At 41.6% G+C, this 23222-nt stretch overlaps 1 protein-coding gene across 1 annotated transcript in view; it reads left to right on the forward strand.

Annotated features, from left to right (window-relative positions):
* Positions 1-3670: 3670 nt before the first annotated feature.
* LOC139708085 (scavenger receptor cysteine-rich domain-containing protein DMBT1-like) overlaps positions 3671-23222 on the forward strand; it is a 58103-nt gene continuing 38551 nt past the window's right edge. The window contains exons 1-7 of the mRNA XM_071620068.1: positions 3671-3807; positions 14292-15296; positions 16075-16401; positions 17920-19059; positions 19794-20114; positions 20446-20790; positions 21731-22048. Of these exons, the coding sequence (XP_071476169.1) occupies positions 3699-3807; positions 14292-15296; positions 16075-16401; positions 17920-19059; positions 19794-20114; positions 20446-20790; positions 21731-22048 (3565 nt within the window). The 5' untranslated portion in view covers positions 3671-3698. The remainder of the gene's footprint in view (positions 3808-14291; positions 15297-16074; positions 16402-17919; positions 19060-19793; positions 20115-20445; positions 20791-21730; positions 22049-23222) is intronic.

The following is a 23222-nucleotide window of genomic DNA, read 5'->3' on the forward strand; positions in this document are numbered from 1 at the left end:
TATGAGGAATCCAATATTTATTTGACGAAAATTGGTTTTGAAATGGCTGAGATATCCAAAAATGAGCGATTCTTATAAAGTGTGGGACCCACATTTTTATTACGATCACTTAGTTTTACTTTGTTTTTGTTTCAGTCATTCCAAACCCGATTTTCGCCAAATAAACTTTGAATTCCTCTTAAAATGGGATGCTCTGTACTATATCATTAGTGTTTTCTTGGTATCTCGCGAAAAGTTAAAAGCCCAATTCTCATCTCCACCAATACTGTTATACCTTAAACATGGTAAGCATTTCAAGCTTTCTTCCTCTCCTCCTCCTTCCCCTTAATCTTCTTTTGATTACAACTTCTTCCTTATATCCTCCTATTTTCCTTCTTCTCCTCTCCTCTCCTCCTCCTCCTCCTCCTCCTCCTCCTCCTCCTCCTCCTAAAGGGGCCAGTGCCCCCACTGATAGTACGAACCGATCGAGGCGGCGGTTCTGGGCCTTTTTTTTTTTTTTTTTTTTTTTTTTTGGAGGGGGGGGGGAGGTGGGTATTTAAAGCTTCATTATTTGTGTCTGTAAGCCTGGTCAAAGGTAAATGTCATAAAACAACAGCAACAACAACAAATCCTTGACTAATTTCAAGACATTCCATCTAAAGTGTGAACCAGATTGCTGATTATTCTGAAGTCTAGAAATAGAATACAAACAAACAACAACAAAATAATAAGCTACCCTCGATTTTCAAAATCTTCACGATTTAGCCATACAAAATGTCATCGTCCGTATTTAAAGTATGTTTTATACATTGTCAATTGTTTGTTTATTTGTTCATTTCCATCTGAGAAGATGGCATGATATAGCTAGCCCATATTCAGCTATGCTAAGCTGGTCTTCCATGAGGTCCACCCCGTTGGATATATGAGGCGGGACCACTTCACCGGGTTAAACATCCTGCTCTTTGCGATGAATGAATGAAACCGCGCGGGACCTCCATTAATTTTTTATGTCCTCTCCCAGGGACAGATTGTTTTGCCTCTTGCTATGTAGAGGGGACGGTAACGCAACATTGCTCAGTCCAGACTCGGGCTCGACATTGCTCGAACCCGGGTGGCTTGGGTCCGAGGGAGACACCCTCCGCTATAAAACCAATGACAACAGCACTGGAGAGTCTACCCTGGATAAGTAGATTATTATCTTTATCGTTAGTTATGATTATGGGCTATCACAACCTTCTCTTTTCATTTCCCAGTTTTCCTGAATTATCTTATTTCAAAAAAAAAAAAAACCCAAAACAAGATAAACGCCATCGCACCTTCTTTCAAGTAATTAAAGTTCAGCATCGGAATTAAGACATACGAAATCTTTTCAATGATACCACACTCTTAAAAAATATTATGCTTCTTACATTATTGCATTAATCTTAATTGCTTTATTTGTTTTCTGTTACTTTGATATCAAATCTCAAGATGATGATAATCTGTTCCTCCGTTCTTACATTTTTATCTATAAACATATATTAATGTTTGTTTTTTCAGGTTGGGGGAGTGAGCAAAGTGATTTAAGCTAATTTGGGGCATGTAATTGCACACAAAGTTTCATGAACAGAGCCAACATTACTTTAATATGCGGAAATAAGAAAAAAAAACTTTGTATCTCTTTGGTTATACAATACTTCAAGGTTCTTCTTGTACAGCCATTAAAGGAATTCAGTTGGCACTGCCATCTCTCTCTCTCTCTCTCTCTCTCTCTCTCTCCCTCTCTCTTTCTTCTGCTCTTGATCACGATGTCCCAGTCAACTCAAGGTATACCCTGGACACAACAACGAGATCAAGTGTTTGTTTGATACTTCAGTCTGTGAAATACATATTACCAATGTGAAGAAGTACACTCTTAAGTCAATCATATCAGAGGCATGAAGTCCACGCTATCAGGACTTCACTATTAGTAAGCACCAGCACCATCGTATATTGTTTCTTCGTGGGACCATGTACTTTACAGAGTGACATCCGGCGGACTGTACGCCATATTTGGAAACAGCGAACTCTCATCGACTCTTCAAGCAGTAACTTATATGCTCTGTGAACTTAAACCAACCAACCAACCAACCAACCAACCAATCAACCAACTAACCAACCAACCAACCTACCTACCAACCAACCAACCTACAACAAACAAACAAACAAACAAACAAACAAACAAACAAACAAACAAACAAATAAACAAACAAAAAAAAACAGACAAACGAACTGTGGCAGTAACATGCAAGGTAAGGAGGGTAAGTCCATGGATTTTACACACACACACACATAAAAAGGTCCCTGGTTCGAATCCTACCCAATAAGTACGCCAGGACATGATATTGTTACTAATTCTGTCCCGCTATATCTTTCTTGTCTTATGTTGCGTTCATACATTATGTTCCCGGCGGCCAAGGCAGTCCCGATTCAGGCCACCATGGACAAAACAGGAATACGATGGACGTGAGACAACGCGGTGGGACGGGATGGACAAACGTGACAAGCCGTGATTGACGTGGATGCCGTGTCAGATTTTTAAACTGTCAAAAAAAAAAAAACAAATGCCACGGCAGTCTCGGTGCTAATGAGAAATCCCGTTAGGTCGCAATAAAAATGGGGTGAACGCAACTAAGCGTGACAGTACATAAGAGCCCGTAACAAAACTTGGAGGTTCGACGCAACGGAAAATATTGTGTAGTCTAGCTTAAGATGTCTGCTACGTGTTAACCGGTCCGGAGCGAGGACTGGAACAAACAAGACTAGAATACTTGCCCGGGGGGGGGGGGGGGGGGGGGGACAGGAGAATATCCTCTCTACCCATAGCACTCTATACGTTTCAGGCAAACGGGACTACCGTCCCGCTAGGAACATGGTGTAAACACAAAATATTTCGTACCTGGTGTTTCATCTATATCGGAGTTCGGCATCAATGTTTTCCCCCCAAAACCGTTGAATCTGAAATTGTGGGAGCCCGAAGAACAAAAGTTCAAGTAGCCTGGTAAGATAGGAAATGACGCAGATTCAATTTGCCTTTTTAGCTGGCGGTCGAGCCACCAACAGATGGTCTTTCTAAAAATAATGAGGACGCGCCGCATCAACATTTTTTTCTTTTTCAAGCGGTTCCGGGCACGTTTTTTTTCGAGCATTTTTCCTTTTTTTTTTTTTAGTAATCTATTGACTTTTTGCTTGAATGTGTGTGTGTGTGTGTGTGTGTGTGTGTGTGTGTGCGTGCGCGCGCGAATGATTAAGTCGTCGGTGTGTCTGTTACATTATATTAAAAGTCCATGCAGTAAAATAGGTCGCTAATAAAGTAGTCCATCACGTCGATCACTGACGAAAGGCAGAGAAAGGCACTTTTGCTCTGCGGCAGACATCTTCAAAGTTTCGAGAGTAAGCTAGGCGCCCCTCTTTGGGCGTCTCCTCGAAATATGAGAGACCAAATCCGCAAACCTGGGAGCGAGACAAATTATGCTGGTTGCAATTACTTCCTATACAACAGAGTCAAAAAGCAACAACAAAACATAAAGACTGATCAATTTCACATGGAAATATGGTTCATAGTCAACGCCAAAATAGCATACAAGCGAATAGAGGTACATGGACTCATCAACCTATAATACATTTAGCGCATTCTCTCCTATCATCATTCGCGATTCCCACGCAAGTGGAAGAACATAAGGTAGTAGAGCCTGTAACAGATGATAGTGAAAGCTCATCAAGAGAAACTATCGTCTTCAAACATGGCTTCAAAACAGCCTCTCGTTATCTTCCTGACCTGCATCCTAATCGCCTCGCTCTCCTCATGCGGTAAGAGTTAGCCTGTATCTCGACGTCGAGTTTGCTGTATTTGTATTTACTTCAACATTACTTTTTATTTAAGTTTTTTTTTTTTTTGGAAGTGATAACCTGCTAATTTTGCCTTCCCCTTTGCATATTGCTTTCTTGAGCAAGTTTCATTTTGCAACATGTTTAGTGATGCAGAACAGTGCAAATAGAATACGCTCCTCCGACGCTTTAGGGCTCACACCCGTAAATACAATGGAATGTCCCAGACCCCTTCACAAATTCGTACCAAAGATACCAAAATAAATTAAGAAAAAAATTGATTAAAAATCAGTGATGTAGTTTGGCAAAAAAATAGATAGCTGTAGATATTGATTATGAATTCCTCTACAAATTGCATTTTGGTTGGAAGATGAGAGCTTTTCTGGTGGAATTTGAGGGGACTATATTTCATTGGGTACGTGTACGGAAAATGGGTGATTTTTTGAGTGACAAGAACTCGTAGTCTGGCTTTGCGGACCCCTGGACAGAATTTGAACTGAATTATCCACCCTGAGAATTTGATGGATGAAAGGGTATATCTAACTTTTCCAGGTAAGTGAAGCTGAAACACCTCATTTCTCCCAGCTATTTTACAGAATTTTTTGAAATTTGATTTTTAACACACATCCCTTGGGGAAATATTTATGGGTGTGAGCCCTTTAGAGTTGGTTGTAAGAACTGTATCCAATATGGACAGGGTTGGTATAAGACCCTGAAAGAATTGAAGGCAACCTAATGGTGAAATAGATGTGTCGTAAAAAAAAAAAAAAAAAAAAAGGTAGAACTTGCTCAACGGAGTTTCGGGTAACACATGATATAGAAACCTTTCATCTCACGCAACAGAGCATTCAGACCTTTAAAGCGAAGAAAAGTGCCAAGAATAGAACATCACTGCATGCTCTATGAAGTGACTTGACGATTTGTTTATTCTCGACTGACCCTTCATCTGTTCGCCCCAGTTGGTCATCTGTCAGTTTGTTCCTGGAAAACTGCATGTTCTGTTGTTTTGCTATAACCATCTACCATGCTGCTGCTAATCTACTTTTTTATGGCGAAAGATGTTTTCGGTCAAATAAGTTAATATAAACATGAATAATGTAAACAGTTTGGCCTACGGAATATTACACGATATGACAATTAACAAAAAGAGGAAATATATCATTATATTTTTTATTTGAAATGACGATGCAGAACTTACTAAGTATGATGATATGATAGCTGAATCCTTTAATTAATCGTTTACAAAAATTTTGTCCTCAATTAGCTTCTAAAATTAAAACATTGACTGCAAATCCACATTTTACTTCATTTCTTCCTCCACATTTTTCTCAAGACTCTATTTCTTTATACACCAGATGACAGACAATTTTAGAAGATTGTTAAAAATTTGAAAAAAAGTACATCTAGAACGTGAAGAACGGAAGAAGTGTTTGTTTATTGAATGATTTCGCAAATAGCTGCACATAATGTGTTTGATATTTCTCTTGTCAAAGGGGTATGTCTGAATTTCCCTGAAATAGCGAAAGTAGTTACATTATCTAAAAAAAACTGTATTTTTGAGTAATTGCAGAGCAATATCTAAAGGGCATAGCCCCTACTTTACCTAAACCTCGGAGAAAAATGATTAATAAATGGCTTTATTATGATTTTTTTCTTTCATGTTGAATAATCTACTTATACTTCATCGATTTAGTTTTAGAGGACATTCTACCAAAATGGCAAGAATTCATTGTTTTTCAGATAAAGTAACTGAATTATTTGAGAATAGAAAACATTTCATATAAAATAGGTTGATATGATGGATCATGATATTTTGAGTAATAAGTTACAAAGATATAGCATTCATAGATTCATACATTCATGAACTATTCATCTATCTTGTAAAAAACAATTTGTATTATTTCAAATCTCCCCAATCTTGTAAATGTCACATTGCGTGTGGTGTTTCATTTAGGGATCATTTCTTGGCCCTCTGCTCTTTCTCAGTATATCAATGATATCATAAATTCATCCTCCACAGTTAATTCTATATCATTCGCTCATAATACTAATAGTCTTTACTCCAATGAAAGATTTAATAGCAGTAGTAGTAATAATAATAATGATGACAATGATGATAATGACAAAATTAAAATAGGTTTTCCCGGCTAATTTCGCACTTTTGTTTGTCAGTCCAATTCCTAATTGCTACATTCAATTTAGCAAAATTTAGCAAAATTTAGGTTAGCTGACATGTTCGGAATATTTCAAATTTACGATTTCTTCATTCAGATTCATCTTGGAGCATTCAAATTACCTTTAGCCTCATTCTAATTAATACCTTTTCAATCTAAATTCGTAAAACAAGCACAATTTCGTTTTTTGTTCATTCAATTTAGAATGATAATAGTCACGTAATCACGGACATGTTGAACTCGTTCATTCACATTCATTTTTGGGCATCCAATTTAAAATCTTTTGCAGTCATGTTTGCACTCATGTTTATGCTTTGGTTCTTTCTTTATTTTTTTTCAACAAAGTTATTGTTTTGAAAGCGTCGTTATATTTCATATGTTCGTACTCATTTTAGAGATTTTGCCAACATTTTTTTTTTCTTCAATGTGCTTAGTGAGTTTTGGGCATCCAATTTAACACCTTTTGCAGTCAATTAGGCACGAATTGATACATCGGTGGTAGAACATCTGCAGGGCGGTCTGCATGTCTTGGGTGGGGGTATGTTCAGCTTCCTGAAAGGAGTTCGAGATATAGAGGATAGCCATGTCATCAACGTAGGCGTATCTAGAGCTGCAATGGGCAAGGGTCGAAGAGTGTTGGTTCAAGGACTGATCAGCCATTGGGGACATTATCATTTGTTAGGGTCGTTATATAGTTCTGCTTAACGTGTCATCGATGAGAACTACTTTCAAGCAACTATCTGACATGATTGCTTATGGTGACTTGGATCATCTGTCTGTCTTATAGTGTTTGATAGAGATTGAGGACACGTCCACGATGCCAGACTGTGTCATAGGCGGAAGAAAGTATCCACATTATTTTTCTTATTGTCTTCAAAGGCAGCTCAGGGGCGTCACCAGCTTTTTTTCAAGGGGGGTGCGTTTTGACCCTAATGTAAGGGAGATTCTTTTTTTGACAGACATTTGGAAAAAAGGAAGCTCTCAATCCCTAGACTTTTACTGTTTTTGAGGGAAACCAAGCGGGGAAAGGGCACCGGCGTAGCTAGGATTTCATCTTTTTTTATTTTTTTTATTTTATTTATTTATTTATTTATTTATTTTTTTTTTTTTGGGGGGGGGTTGTTAGTATGCGAGGGAGCGAGCAAGGGGGGGGGGGGGTGGAAGTTCCTGTTGCCCCCCCCCCCCTCCCACGGTGAGAACTTTTTGCATTTTGATGTTGTAAATGGTGCAATTTGATGCAGGCTTTTTGCGTGTTTTTGTCGACTTGAAACAGTCCCATTTGTTTAAGGTAGCAGTACATTTTGATGGAATTTGTTGTTGAACAATGTGCCTATAAACTATATCATTTCAATAAACTTATTGTATTGATTCTTTAACACACTGATGTCATGAACGCGACCGAGCCCGAGCAAGCGGAGAGAGCGAGGGGGGATTTAATGCATGCTTTGCTTGTTTTATCGACTTGAAACAGTCCCACGTGTTTAAAGTGAAGCAGTATATTTTGATGTAGATTATCATCAAACAATTTGCCTATAAAAAAGTATCATCCAAACAAACTTCCTGTTTTAATATTTACACTGAATATCATGAACGCGGCCAAGCAAGAGCGAGAGGAGTGGGCGAGGGGGAGGATGTGGGAGGGAGTGTCCCCCTCCCACGGTGAGCGCTTTTTGCATTTTGATGTTGTAAATGGCGCAATTTGATGCAGGTATTTTGCGTGTTTTATCGACTTGAAACAGTCCCACTTGTTTAAGGTATCAGTACACTTTGAAGTAAATTATTATTGAACAATTTGCCCATAAATGGTATAATTCAAATAAACTTCTAGTAATAATTCTTACACTGATGTCATGAACGCGACCGAGCCCGAACAAGCGGAACGAGCAAGAGGGGAGGTTGTGGGAGGGGGTTGTCCCCCTATAAATGGATTATGGAATGACGGTGTAAAACGACAAATTACTGGCAGCAATATCGGGAGAATGACTTAACGATTACACGCGAGCGAGCGGAGCGAGCGAGCTTTAAAATTTTTGGCATTTTTTACAGTCCCAAAACTGCCGTTAGTCGCCATATTTTGTTGCTTTGGAAATTAAGGGGGGGGGGGGGGCGCACCGGGCGCAACTGCAGGCAATTACTGGCAGCAACATCAGATGAATGGCATAACGATTAAATGCGAGTAAGCGAAGAGAGCGAGCTTGAAAATTTTGACATTTTACAGTAAAAAAACTACCATTTGGAGCTTTATTTTTTTTGCTTTAGAAATAAAGGGGGAGGGCGCACCGGGCGCAACTGCAAGCAATTACTGCCAGCAACATCAGGAGAAAGGCATAACAATTAAACGCGAGCGAGCGGAGCGAGCGAGCTTGAATATTTTGACATTTTACAGTAGAAAAAAAAAACCCTGCCGTTTGTTGCTATATTTTTTCGCTTTAGAATGTAAGGGGGCACATCGAGCGCAACTCCTAGCAATTACTGGCAGCAACATCAGGAGAGCATAACGATTACATGCGAGCGAGCGGAGCGAACGAGCTTGGAAAATTCACATTTTACAGTCCAGAAGCTGCCGTTCTCAGCCATATTTTTTCGCTTTGGAAATCAAGGGAGGGGGGGGGGGGGGCGCACCAGGCGGGAACTGCTGGCAATTACTGGCAGCAACATCAGGTGAATTGCATAACGATTAAATGCGAGCGAGCTTGAAAATTTTATATTTTACAGTCCAAAAACTGCCGTTCTTAGCCGTATTTCTTCGCTTTGGAATTTTTTTTTTTTTTTTTGGGGGGGGGGGGGGGGGGTGGAGCGCATGCCACCGGGCGCAACTGCTGGCAATTACTGGCAGCAACATCTGGACCCTGTCTTATCAAAAGTTATAATCTATTTTAAATTTCCTTAACACACAGGCTGCCATTGACTTATGATAGAAATCAACTTTATAATCAATTTTAACTCTTCATAACACAGGGTCCAGGTGAATTGCATAACGATTCAATGCGAGCGAGTGAAGAGAGCGAGCTTGAACATTTTTGACATTTTACAGTAGAAAAACTGCCGTTTGTAGCTATATTTTTTCGCTTTGGAAATTAAGGGGAGGGGGGCGCACCGGGCGCAACTGCAGACAATTACTGGCAGTAACATCAGGGGAATTGCGTAAAGATTAAATGCGAGCGAGCTTGAAAATTTTGACATTAAACAGTCCAAAAACTGCCGTTTTAAGCTATATCTTTTTTGCTTTCGAAATTAAGGGGGGGGGGCGCACCGGGCGCAACTGCTGGCAATTACTGGCAGCAATATCAGGTGAATTCAAATGCGAGCGAGCGGAGCGATCGAGCTTGAAAATTGTGACAGTTTACATGCCCAAAACTGCCGTTTGTAGCTATATATATATATATATATTTTTTTTTTAATTTAATTTTTTTTTTTTTTTTTTGCAGTAAGGGGGGGGGGGGCGCACCGGGTGGAACTGCCGGCAAATACTGGCAGCAACTTCGGGAGAATGGCATTACGACTAAAATGCCAGCGAGCGGAGCGAGCGAGCTTGAAAATTTTGACATTTTACAGTCCAAAAACTGCCGTTTGTAGCTATACTTTTTCGCTTTGAAAATTGAGAGGGGGCGGGGACGCCCGGTGCGCCCCTCCCCCTGGATCCGCCACTGGTAGTCAAGGGTGTCGGTTTATGTTCATGACTGGGGGAGGTATGACCAGCGAGGTGGCGTCGAAGTGGCCAAGCATGGGAAGATGTCCAAAATCTATCTAAATAGTAAACACTGTATAGAATACACCTGTACTATACAGTAGATATGTATAAAATCAGTGCTGCCAGAACCAGGGGTGCGAATTTTTTTGCCCATGATTTTTTTTTTTTTTTTTTTTTTTTTTTTTTTTTAGGGTCTGAAGGGGGGTGCGTTCGCACCCAACGCACCCCCCCTGGTGACGCCCATGCAGCTCCAATTATCATTTTAGCAGCATGTTGCAGGCACTTGATCGTTAGTGCTACACAATTTCCTGAAACCTGCTTGTTCATTTGGCAGGAAATGCTCGAGAATAGGCTCTGTCATGCTTAGTTTTAGTCGTTCAAACAGTGCCGAAGTACAAATTAGGGCGGTAGCTCTTATAGGGTTATTTCTTGGTTTGCTTGGCTTCAGAATGGCTACAACAGTGGCCTTCTTCCATTGCAGGGGGACTTTGGCATCAGAGAGGCATCGTGACATGAAGTGTCTTTAATAGGCGAGTCACTATATGGCGAGGGCCAGCGTGGAATAGTTCTGGGTATATGTTATCAAGGCTAGGGACTTTCCCAGACTTGAGCGTGTCTAATACATTGCCTCATTTCGGAGATATTAAAGGCTGTTGTGAGACTACATTATTAGCAGATGATGTGTTTCTCATTTCTTTCAGTTTGTTTTTAACGTCGCGGGAAAAGTCCTTAATGTCAGGGTAGGGGTACCTTTTTTGTTGATGAGAGCGCGCGCTATCTCATGATTCTGGCGTGACAGGGCAAGACTTTTTCTTGGTTGCCTTTTCAGTCAATTTGTTGATCAGTTACCATGCTTTCCGGCAGAGTGCGTGAAGTCGATGATCTCAGTGGCTTCCCGCCAGCGTGCCTTTCGTGTGTCGGCAAGGTGAGATTTTAGATGAGCTGCGCGTCACAATATCATTCAGCATTTGGTGAGTTCAGGGCCCCATTTCATAAACGGATGATATGATAACAACTCTTGCTGGAACGGCTTGCTGTCATGGCAATGACAGGAATCCAGCTTCCTGATTGGCTGTTGCTATTGGAAGTTGCCATTCCACCAAGAGTTGCCATCCTATTTATCCTATTTATCTTTTATGAAATGGGGCCCTGGAATGTCTTGTAGAGCCTTTCACATTCCTCATCCCACATGTCCCATCTGGGGATGTACTCTTTTCGACAGTTTCGTGGGATAGCTGCTTTTGATGAAGCGCTGACTACATGGAGGAATATGCCTCGGTGATGTTAGTAGGCCTCACTATGGAAAGGGAAAATAGGCTTCCACGTTTTTTGTCTTTTCCTTATAGATATTCCTGTTTGCTTGCGGAATTTCCATCTCTTTGCTGGTCTTGTTAGAGTTTGGGCTACAAGGTGCGTGGCTCTGATAATAGTAGGTTTTTGATGGCTGTTGATCGAGGGAAGCTGTCTTGCCCTAGACTTTAAGTGCCATAAGAAGATTCTCTGTACCATTCAAGGTCTGGGTTGGTGGAAGAGTTCCATCGGTCGGAGTATAAGAAAGTTCCCAGTCAGTGTGCTGGCAGTTGAGGTAGCCGGCATATGCAGTACTGGAGACTATGCTTGGGGTAGGTCTCGGGGTACAACAGGGTAGCAGGGGTCTTGTAGACGTTGACAATGTAAAGACCTTGACTTTCTCTTGCTTTTTTCACCATCTTGATTGAAATTGGTGCTTACCATAACCTATAGGCTAGTGATACGAGTAAATTTTCTGTTCAACCTATGGAAAAACTAGGGATAACAACAATATGCGATACAAAGCAGTGTTTCCAACGTGTTCTTTCAATAACCTTTTGTCTGTTCTAGCTGGTGAACGATTGCTGCCCTTAAAGTGGAAATCAACCTAAACTAGATTAGCTCTAAAGAAAGGAAAAAAAAAAAACTCCCTACAGAACGTTTCAAAAATGATAAAAATCAGATCAGAAGTAAGAAAGTTATGACATTTTGAATTTTCAAAGTTTTTTGGACAACACTTCTTGACCTTTCCATTTGTTACGAATATATTCAAATCAGTAAGTTGATAATGTCTTGTCTCACAATTCCTATTCATTTCATAAACAAAAAAAAGATAAAAATCTCATATTTCAGCTGTGTCAATATCAAACTTCCCTAAAAACCACCTAAAACCACCCAAAACAGAAAGGACAAATTATAGTAGCGGTGATATATAAGTCGGGATGGGAATATGGTATGCCTGTATGAACTACATTTTTTCCCGAATTACACACACATGGTAATGTAGAACATTTAAGAAAAATTGTGAGGGCATGGTATCATCAGCTTATTTAGATATTCAAAAGGACTGGTCAAGAAATGTTATGCTTCGAATATAAATGTGAAATTCCATAATGCCATCATCTTCCTTATTTCTTTAATATCCGATTTACGTCATATTTGGAACGTTCTGTATAGATTTTTTTCCCTTTTTTATCAGTCTACTTGTTCTTTTTTTATTGGGATGGATTTCCTCTTTAAGAAAAGAGTAATTATACACATTGTACAAAGATCCCTGATCAGAGTTCTATAATACTTTGGTCAGTGACAAACGAATTATTTCCCCTTCAATCTGCGGGCGGACAAGGATTTGGGCCAACTGACAACTCAGTGAACGGTATCCCTCAATAGGACTATCATATTGGGCAGAGGTCCCAAAAGAATGTCATTAACTCGTTGAGGACGAGTCCCGAGTATACTCGGGCAGGTGTCTATGGGAAATGTGTGTTGTAGCAAAATCAGTCCGTCCTCAACGGGTTAAGGAACGTTAGATTGGCGACGTGCGAACGTTTGAGACAACTGTTGCGTCGGTCGTTCTCCTCTTTCCCTGCGTCGTGTTGAACAGTACCTTTAAATTACGCGAGGACGCAACCTACAAGAAAATAAGAAAAAGATAAAAAGGCACCCAAACATGGTCACACACTAAAAATAGCCCAGAAAGAGTAATGAAAACACAGACCACACGAGCTATAAATAATGTAGATCGCTTTTGAGGACCAATTTTGCGCATGCTCAGAATTTTCTTTTTTTAATCTGAATTTAGCTGTTTACCGGAGCCAAATCTCAACCAGACAGCAGCAGGACAGTAAATGACACTCATCAGGCACGCGATTTGCCTGTATTGCTTGCTTCAATCCCGCAGAGCTGACCAGCTACAAGTATGTAAGCTGTATTAACACCGTTCCTCGCCAGGAAATGCACCCGTACTATGCACGTAATATGCCCGCAGATGACACGCGTGTCCGACGCAGGCCCCGAGTGTGACAGGCCCTGAGCATGCATGGTTTAAGTGTCACACCTTTCAGGGCAAGCTACGCGGGCTTGTTCCGAATTGGGATTTTCCAGCACGCAGAATTTTCTGCGGGCGGACAAGAATGTTTGCGAGTTTCGCACTTGAGTCTTACAGCTGTACCTGCTAAACGCGTGCTACTTACCTTCTACTTGCATGTATTCCGTGCGACCTGCGTAAGAGCTTTGTTTTCTGTTACGAAAGACTTACGGATACCGCGAAGAACCTGCGTTGCAGTTGCCTGCGACGTGCTGCCGGTAAGGGACTCCTACTGGTGTTATGCGTGTATACCTCTCTGGACAATTAAACCCCGCGACTCACTTGAAAAAAAGTTTTGAGCATGCCCAAGGCCTTGTCATACTGTATCTTGGGAAGTTTTTGCGACTTGAAACACATTTGCTACTCGGAGCTCTCCACAGTTGGCCCGCACCTGACAGTACCTAGGACGTATCTCACACGTTGTTGCCCGGAGGTGCTCTCTCAAGTCCGATTTGAGCATAACCAAAACGTTTTCAGGGTGAGTTGCGGGGATTGCCTGCAGAGGCCCTCGCAGAACAACAGTAGGATGCCCATGGCTGCACCATGTCGCAAGTCAAAAGTATTTGACCCTCTTGAAGTACGTAGGTTGCCCGTGGATCTATGCATCTATGCGAGTAATGGCATTTTGTTGGAATTTTGCCTATTCCTTCAGGGTAATTCTTTCACCAAGTTGTCAGCCATAACTCGCCACCTATGTGCCTGACACGCAAGTCACATGGAATGCACGTAGAACGGATCCAGCATGTAGGACGCACGCGAAACTCGCCCAAATCCTCGTCCGCAAGAAAAAAAAAATGTCCTGTCTGCTGGAAAATCCCCATACGCTACAAACCCGCGTAGCTTGCCCGGAAAGGTGTGACAGGGCCTTTATTGGCTGCGGGAAAATAGGACCTGCGTGCGCAACTACGGGTAACTACGGGTGAGATACGAGATTGGGGATACGCAATTGAATAAACTAGTTGCCTTTCCGTCGTTAGGTTGGGGAAACCAAAGGAAAAGAAAACACACCTTTAATGATAGTGAATACTAAGTATAATTTCAACCACACTGTGACGATTGCCATAAATTATCAACTTTTATCAGTCACCTGATGACCTTGTGACCTGACGACCAATATGGTTATTACATGGTTATAAAATTTTCCATTTCACATTTGATCTTTAATGTAATTTAATAAGGGCGAATTATAACCAGTTTTACTTTTTTTTTTTCATTGTCATACCAGATGGACAAAATGACACGTGTCCTGAATATTCTGAATGGTCTGTTGACTGGGATGCGGCGTATCTTTGTCTTCTCCAGCAAGAGGTGCAACCATTCGTCAACCCTGGGGAATTACTCCCCTTCCTGACGGTTTCGGACGTCGTCCAAGCTCTCGGCGCCGCTTGGACGGCTGACACTCTAGTTGAGGCTGAGGGACAGATGTGCGTCAAAATTGCACCACGTCTCGTTGTTATAACCAATGGACCAGAGTTGTTTCAACTGGCATGTGACCCCATACTAGCGGTACTGAGAGGTGAAACCGAGTTGGATGTAGAAGCGCACTGCCTGCTGATTTACAACCTTACCAACTTTCTCCCAGCCCAGATGCCTACCACAACGCCTTTTCTCGAAAGTACCGCCACCAGCATCCCAGGACAGCCCTATGCTCTACGACCGTTTGACTTTATGGGGTTGGTCCGCCGAATTGAAAGAGATTTGTACGGCTTGACGTCGTACGATGCTGCGAGCGTTTGTCGTGCTGCAGGTGATCTGGTGTCTTCGGGAGCAACTTTAAGGGGACTCGTCAGGCAGTTTCTACAAGAGTATGTTAAAGGTCTGATGCCTCGGACACAAGAGATATGTGATAGCTGGGACGCCATTGTCTCTTATGTCCAAAGCGATTTACAGCTTCCTGCCAATGCCAGTCGACTGCTACTCGAAGATATGCCAAGACTTTTGTCTGTCTTGGCCGGATATGAGGACAGACAACAATTCTGTGCTGATCTCCAAACATTCCTCTCGAATGAATACTACATGTTGCTAGATAAAGGAGCTGTGAAAATAGCAGACAACATCCTAAGCATCCTCACCGCCGAACAAAGATGCTTGAATGTAACTAGAGAAATTCGAGATCTCTTGTACGACTTCTTCCCAAGATCCCTTGTTAACATCATGTTCTACCAGTACACTGGGTTCAGAAGCACTCAGTCCCTGTGCTCTACCATAACTTCCTCTTTCAGCCAACCTGGTGAGTCTGTCGGTTGGCGTTCGTGTCCTCCTTTATATGTCAGTAGGGCCCTACCTCACGTGGATTTTAAATAGTCTGAATAAATACATTTAAAAGTGGATCGAGGCATAAACATTTTAAGCACATGAACACTTGCTTGTTTGTATGGGTGTGAATGTATATGTACGTGTATGTATGCATTATTTACGCTATGGGCTGTTAAAGCCAATGTGACAAAGTCTGCTGCTGCAAAAAAAAACAAAAAACAAAAACAAAAACAAAAACAAAAACAAAGAAAGAAAAAATAGTCTCGGCATCCTTTAAGTGAAGTTTTCTGCATAGAAAAAAATAACGGACAAGGATAAGTTTGCCTACACGTGATGAATTTCATGATACGTGCAGACAGTCATAATCAAAGATCAATTTTATTCGCCAATGCTGTCATCTGTGTTGCTATTTAATGATTCATAAGCAACGATTCAGTCAACATTAGTAGTTTTCATTTAAAATTGTCTAAAAAAGCAATCAACTTTTTGTAGGCCTAGATAAACAATACAGGTTTAAATTATATTTTCTCTAGCACTTTTTGCTTACGCTGGCATATCATTATCGTCCCTTCTATACGTAATACCTTAAGATCACTGTAATTAGAGGGGACTACAGGAAAAAAAAACTCAAGTCTCTCATTTGTAGTATTATATATCACAACATAAATGAGTCCATTGGAGTTTTATGGACAATACTGATTGTAGAACCAAGTTTGCATTGCTCACTGAACTATCCACATTGGTTGATCAAGTTCCAGACGTGCCAGTTCGCCTTATCGGCGGACGGAATGATCTAGAAGGGCGACTGGAAGTCTTCTACAACGGCGAATGGGGAACAGTTTGCCGTAACGGCTGGGGCTCTGAGGACGCGACCGTCGTATGTCGACAGCTTGGCTTCGACGGAAGCGCCATTGTTCGGCTCTACACGTACTACCCAGGAGGTGACGGGACGGCGATCGTCTCCGATGTAGAATGTACCGGGAACGAGCAGAGGTTCGACCAGTGTCCGAACGGAGGTAGATCACAAGCCGTATACTGTCAATTCTGGCAAAAGGTCGCTGTCACATGCATCGATGAAGGTAGGTAAAGTCGTTCCAAGGACAAATTCGCCATTACGCTATACAAGTGGATTAGATGAATGCAACAATATTTCTAGAACACATCAGCGAAAGTTTGAGGAAAATCAGATTACCCGCTTAAATGTGTTTGGATGACACATGCACAGAGCGATACACAGAAAATTCAACATCTTTTCACAGATAGTAGATGAGCGCTTGACTTGCCTCTTTCAGAATGCAAGGGGAGTGATACTACCCTTAAGAAGATGAAGGAATACTTTATTGAAAAATAAAATCAATTTGTGGAATTTCCTATACAGTTTCTTCATGTTTTACGCACGTGCTTTACATCACAAACTGTAGTAGTTTTCTCATACAGCAGTGACTAAAAGGAATTTAACAATTTACAACTTTTGAACGGATTGTCACATTTCCCTCAGATGTACGATGGTAATTATGATCAACAGACATGGCTGCATTCACGCAATCCACATGTTTATAAGGGTGAACTTTTCCTTTAATTAAAGGGATGGTACAGTTTCTGTTGAGATGGAGCTTCAGGTTTCCAGCGTTATTTAACGATGATTTATTATTATTCTCTTTAGATAATGAGAAATGTCTTATGAATTCTGAAGGAGCATATAATTCTAAGAGGAATTCAAAATTTATATGATGAAAATTGTTTTTTTTTTAATGATTTAGATATCCGTGAGAAACAAAGCGATCCTAAAAAAAGTGGGACCCCTCTTTTATTAAGTTCGCTTTGTTTTTCTTTGCTTTTGAACATCTCACCTATTTCAGAACTGATCTTTATCAAAGAAAGTTTGAATTCCCCTTTAAGAGTATTGTGTATGCTCTTACCATTTTCATAAATTGGTTTCTCAGTATCTCACCCAAACTTAGAAGCTGAATCCTCACCCCAACCAATACTATCAAGATCTTCAACAAATTACAATGAACAAAGTTGATGACATAGTAGCCTCACTTTTTATTTCAGAAATGCAGCAGTTTTAGTAATTTCATTACGATATTCACTTGCGTCACCTGTGTAGAATCTATACTCACCTTCTTCTTTTGTTCTGCTTTCTTGAGCCTCAACTCTTGCATTTTTATGCTGAGGCAGTCATGCTATCATCCTAGTTCCTTGTGATTCGTTATAAATTGTAAAAAATCTTATTCCTCATCCAAATCATTATAAATTCTGAAACTTTGTACTCAGTATTACTAATAGTGTACAAATGCAAAAATCTGAAAATCATCCGGTCCCCCTTAAACCCTGGAAATATTTCAGTGAAAATTCCACCTCTTATTTGGTTTAGTATACTACATTTACTTATTAGTCTTTGAATACTTCACTCTGCAAAAATCCTTCGCAGGGAAGTAAAGTTTCATTTCAACATCTTTGTTTGCAAGTAAATATTTCATTCCTGAACGGCTATACTCGTACGGAGATGCTCTACCACTGTTGTGGTTCCGTTAAAATCGTTTCCTACACCGTTTTTATTCAGCGGTATTCTTTGACACTAACCCGTCTCAAAGGTCGATTCGAGCCATGCCCTCTTCCTACTGGACTTGAAGTGGACTGGGAGGCAGCCCTACAGTGCGTCCTGCCGTATGTTCAACAGAATGAACCAATACAGTACCCGAGAATTCCGGGGGAGCTGTCGCCATTTATTACCGTCGCCGATCTGATCGACACCGCAAGTCTCATGTGGACGTCAGACAGCCAACTCCGGGCTGCAGGGGAATTTTGCCTGAGGATTGCTCCCCGTCTGCCCGCCATTCTCGCCCGACCAGCTGACACAGGTCCAGTGGATCAACTGGCAGCAATCTGCGATCCAATTCTGAGATCTCTTAGAAGTGGGACATCCCTGAACGGCGAGGACTACTGTCGATCGCTCTTCGCGGCATTCGGACTCTCCCAGACTTATTCCACGATATTCGACACATATACCGAGCCAACAATTCTCCCGGTCGACTCGGACACGACAACTTTCCCCCAGTGGACTGACGAGATCATTGCATTTGCTGAATCCAGGCGCCCGTTCCAATGGTTCACTACCCCGGTGCCCTCTGGAAACAATCCTCTACGACCGTTTGATATTCTGGCCCAACTTCAACAGCTTCTCCAAGATCTTTACGGTATTGAGGAATTCGGCGAGGATTCCATTTGCCAAGCAGCTGGAGAGCTAATTGGCTCTGGACGGACCATTCGAGACCTGGTCACTGAATTCGCTACCGAATCCTTGAAAACTCTCTTACCCAGAGCTGCCGAAATATGCGACAACTGGGACGAGATTACATCCCGAACGTATCCTGATTACGCTATTCCCTTTGGCAACCAGCAGGCATTTGCTCAGGTGTTCTTCGTGGAAATTCCACGCCTCGCTGCAATTGCAACGGGTTTTGAGAGTAGAGAAGACCTCTGTTGTGAAATCACGTCTGCAGTGTCTACCGCACTCATCGACTCGCTTGCAGAGGATATGGTTAGTCAAGCTCTTGGCATCCTCGTGGACGAGGATAGGTGCACAGAAATCGGTTCCGCTGTTCGCAACATTTCTTACGCATCCGTCCCATCAATACCCCATGACGTTTTCACACGCCTAATGTATGCCTACACTGGCTTTTCCAGTATGAGAGAGATGTGCAGATACACGGGCAGCTCATTCGGTGAAAGAGGTAAGACATAGAAATACCCTATCATCGAATGTGTTACTCTTGCTAATGTTTGCGAGGAGGTAGCTTGGAGTAAAACATCCATGGAGTAAGTTTCTCTCTCCACATTCTCTGAAATTAAGAATCCATGTTTTAGATTGATTTTTTATTTTTTCTACGACGTTTTAGATCCTTTTTCTGCAAAATTTATCTTTATTCCAGAATAATTCATCGACATACAGGCAATGAAATGTCATGATTTTTAACACTCCTCCAAGTGGAATTCGTGTCAGTCAATGTGTCAGTGATACATGTTTCATGTACCAACAGCATGAGAACATTTGCATGCGCAAATATTCCAAGATAACACCTACATTAAGGAACTTTGATCATATTGTCTTTCTCTCATAAGAGCTAAATCTACAGAGAAATTGTCTCTTTATATAATTGCTAATGTTTGCGTGCTTTCATTTCTTTTATAATTCACAGTATTTTCACATTAGTTTTAACAAATGCAAGATAAAAAAAACAAACAAGTTAACAATATATAACAATATATACGGCTCGAAGTATTTTCAGAGAGTAGCTATAACACAACAACTCAAATGGACAACACTGATTCAGTGTTTGTGTGCGTGTGTATGGGTTGGCGTTGTTCTTTTTGTTGTTGTTGTTTTTCAGTTATGACAGATGTGTGCGCTTAACCATTAACGTTTACTAGTAATAGTCTGAAATTCTGAACCTTTCTTCGCATAAAGATTCCGACGTTGCAGTCCGCCTCCGCGACGGGGAGACGGCAGCGGAGGGTAGAGTGGAAGTGCTGTTTAACGGGACCTGGGGGACAGTCTGTGACGACTTGTTCGGTGCGGAAGAGGCGCGGGTGATTTGCGGCATGTTGGGGTACCGCGGCCCTGCATCTGTTGCATCTTATCAAACGTTCGGGCCAGGTTTCGGTCGCATCTGGCTCGATGACGTCCAGTGCATTGGTGTTGAGACCAACATTGCTCAGTGCAATCACCGTGGGTATGGGATAAACAACTGCAACCACCGAGAGGACGTCGGTGTAAGATGCGAAGTAGGTCAGTAAAAAAAAATGAAAAAAATAGACATCGTCTTTCAAGGATGAAGTAGGCCTCTTTATTAAGATTATGTACATTCGTAGGGCCTATATGTCGCACATTATGAACGATATTCTTGTTTGTGACCCATCACATTGATATACTCACAAAGTCAAACACACAAACCTTTGATAAAATGGGACGTAAAACAAAAGGAATCTGCCGGACAGAATGAAAAGTGATTCATGGCCTTTATAGAAATATTGCATTTCATGAGGCATTACCCAAGTAAGCTGTGATTTTGCCCTGTGTTTGCTTATTTGTTTGTTCGAATGTTTATTTGGACGTGCAGCGGGCAATGTCGCGCCAAGTGAGTTATTCGAGGTTCGTCTGGCAGGCGGTCAAACCAGAGGAGAGGGCAGGGTTGAGGTCCGGCTCGAAGATGGCCAGTGGGGCACGGTGTGCGACGACATCTGGGATCTCGCGGATGCACACGTCGTTTGCCGGATGTTGGGCTTCAGTGGCGCAACGGAAGCACCTTGCTGCGCCAGATTCGGAGAAGGAACCGGCAGTATCTTGCTCGACGACGTGGAATGTTCCGGGTCGGAGAGCAATCTGGCCGAATGCTATCATCCTCCTGTCGGATTACATAATTGTAGGCACGGAGAGGATGCCGGCGTTGTGTGCGTCCGTGAGGGTACGTTTCGTGTATTCGTGCATGCAAACACTGCCTATTCGTTTTGTGTATCGTGTATTTGTGTATTCCACCACTTCCTTCTTATATTTGCTGCACCGAGCCACGAGCACCTCACTGAAGGTAATAAATAAAGTGACAAAAATGCCTCATATCCCTGTAAAGATCCCAAAGTTCCTTACTTGCTTTTCTTTTCCTTACACATCGCCTGGGCTCCAGCTTGTAACTCAACTTGACAGAACTTATTATACCCTGGCTGACATGAAATGATACTATTGTAAATGGGTTGCACGTAGCCTGACATTTTGTGCTATTGCAAGGACAGTTGGTTACCACCGATTGCAAAAAAAAAAGACAAATGCACACCTCGATGTTTAAGAAAACATTATATTTAGCAATTTTCCTTTTCGTTTTTCTCATGACTTAGAGAAATGCTTAGTGTTCGTCTTGTTGTGATGTTTCTGGTTCCACAGGTAAGATTGATTAAAAAACAAAACAAAACAAAACAGGAAGACGAGTTTTAATGTATATTACACTTACGTTTTTCAGAATGAGAGTTGGAATATTATGGCTATTAATGATGCTCTGGCATTTATCGCGGACGACAGAAAATCGATTTTATGTAGCCAATTTTTGCGAATGAGAACCTATCCGATATGTCCAAATACATTCCTATCTGTCTATAAAATAAAGATGCTTGGGTTTTTACACAAAAAGGCAATAAACCTCTGAGTATTATGTGTAGGGTCCTAAACATTTCCAAGGGTTTCGACAAGTTCTAACGAGGAAACAGCTAGTTTACATCCAGTTACATTCCAACTTGACAATCTTAAATCCAATCAAATATTCGTATTTGGTCACAGTATAAAACATTACACTTGATATATTTTTAGAAGTAAAAGGAAGTATATCAACATCTATCATTTCTTATAAACATCAAAAGAGCTTCAGGCTCGTCTTGTTAATGGAGGGAGTGCCAATGAAGGACGAGTTGAGGTTCGGTACAACGGAACGTGGGGCACCGTGTGTGACGACTCCTGGGGTCTAGAAGACGCTGACGTTGTGTGTAGAATGCTTGGCTACCAAGAGGCCACGTCAGCTCCTTGCTGTGCAAGATTTGGACAGGGCTCTGGCGATATCTTACTGGATGATGTGAGCTGTTCTGGAGAAGAAGACAATCTCGCTGATTGTCAGCATCGAGGTTACGGAACTCATAATTGTGTTCATGGAGAAGACGCCGGAGTTGTTTGCAGTTCCGCAGGTATGTGGAGTAGGCGAGCATTCGAGAAACCTAGAAACATATTTTTAAATCTTTGATCTCAATACAAAATATTATCTACCAAATTCCTCATGAGGGCAGGCTGATTTTGCTACAACACGCATTTCCCATAGACATTTGCACGAGTATACTCGGGACTCATCGTCAGCGGGATAAGATGTCAACTCGGTAATATCAGTAGAATTACCCGTTTTCGACTTGTCTACCTGACGGTAGTTAAGGAGGCCATAGTACGTTTTGAATGTTGTCACGCCCGTCGTCTGCCTTCAGAAAAGGGTCAGTAGGCACTGATGTTGGTTGCTTTTTTTAACTTTTTCTCAGTTTTGTCTTTTGGCGCTACTAAGCACTGACGAAGTGTTCTCGTTAAAACTATTCCCCTTGTGCCAAACTTGTTAAGGTTCCTACGCAAAGTATCGGAATCTCCTTTCACGTGAGACAGTACAATCTGTCCTTTTTATGTAGTTGTAGAGTCCGTTATGATGTTTGATTCTTTTCTTTCTGGGGCTCGCTGACCCTCTGTAAGGCCCACTGAGCATAGGGGCAGTTCTGGACAGCTTTTTCAATGTGTCAGTAGTCGGTTCTACTGTTTCAGCTCAATGAAACACAGTTTGTTTATACACCATGTACTCATCACCAATGCTCGAGATGCTCAACAGTCATATTGACATAAGGATACTTCTTCAGTGCTTCGTAGTGCCGAATGACACAGCCTAGAGGGACAACACTGGTCTCTTGTACAGTATTACTTGTCAAGTATAACACTATCAGGTTGGTTGTCAGGAGTCGTTCATTGGTGAAACAGAACTCCCACTTAAGACCAGATTCCTTGATTACAGACCCCTTAGCCACGTCTCCCTAAAGCATAATTATTATCAATATGGAATCTCAAGACCTCGATAATGTTGAACTTCTTTACCGGGAACCCGTCCTTTCAAACGGGATTTTACAGAAGTAATCTACATCAGGACAAACCGACTTTCGACAAAAAAGAGGGGGAGGAGCGGGGGGGGGGGGAAGGGCTACAAAGCACAAATTACAAACTACGAATTATTTATTGACCTTCACGTGTTCAAGCCGAAGATTTGTAGTTCCATAAGGTTGTCGAAGTCTGTTGAGTTGACTCCAGAAAATATCAGAGGCGACATTTTTTTTTTCT

Source organism: Diadema antillarum, unplaced genomic scaffold, assembly GCF_040938485.1.
Source record: "Diadema antillarum isolate AM-2024a unplaced genomic scaffold, OU_Dant_1.0 seq00001299_RagTag, whole genome shotgun sequence".
Classification (NCBI taxonomy): domain Eukaryota; kingdom Metazoa; phylum Echinodermata; class Echinoidea; order Diadematoida; family Diadematidae; genus Diadema; species Diadema antillarum.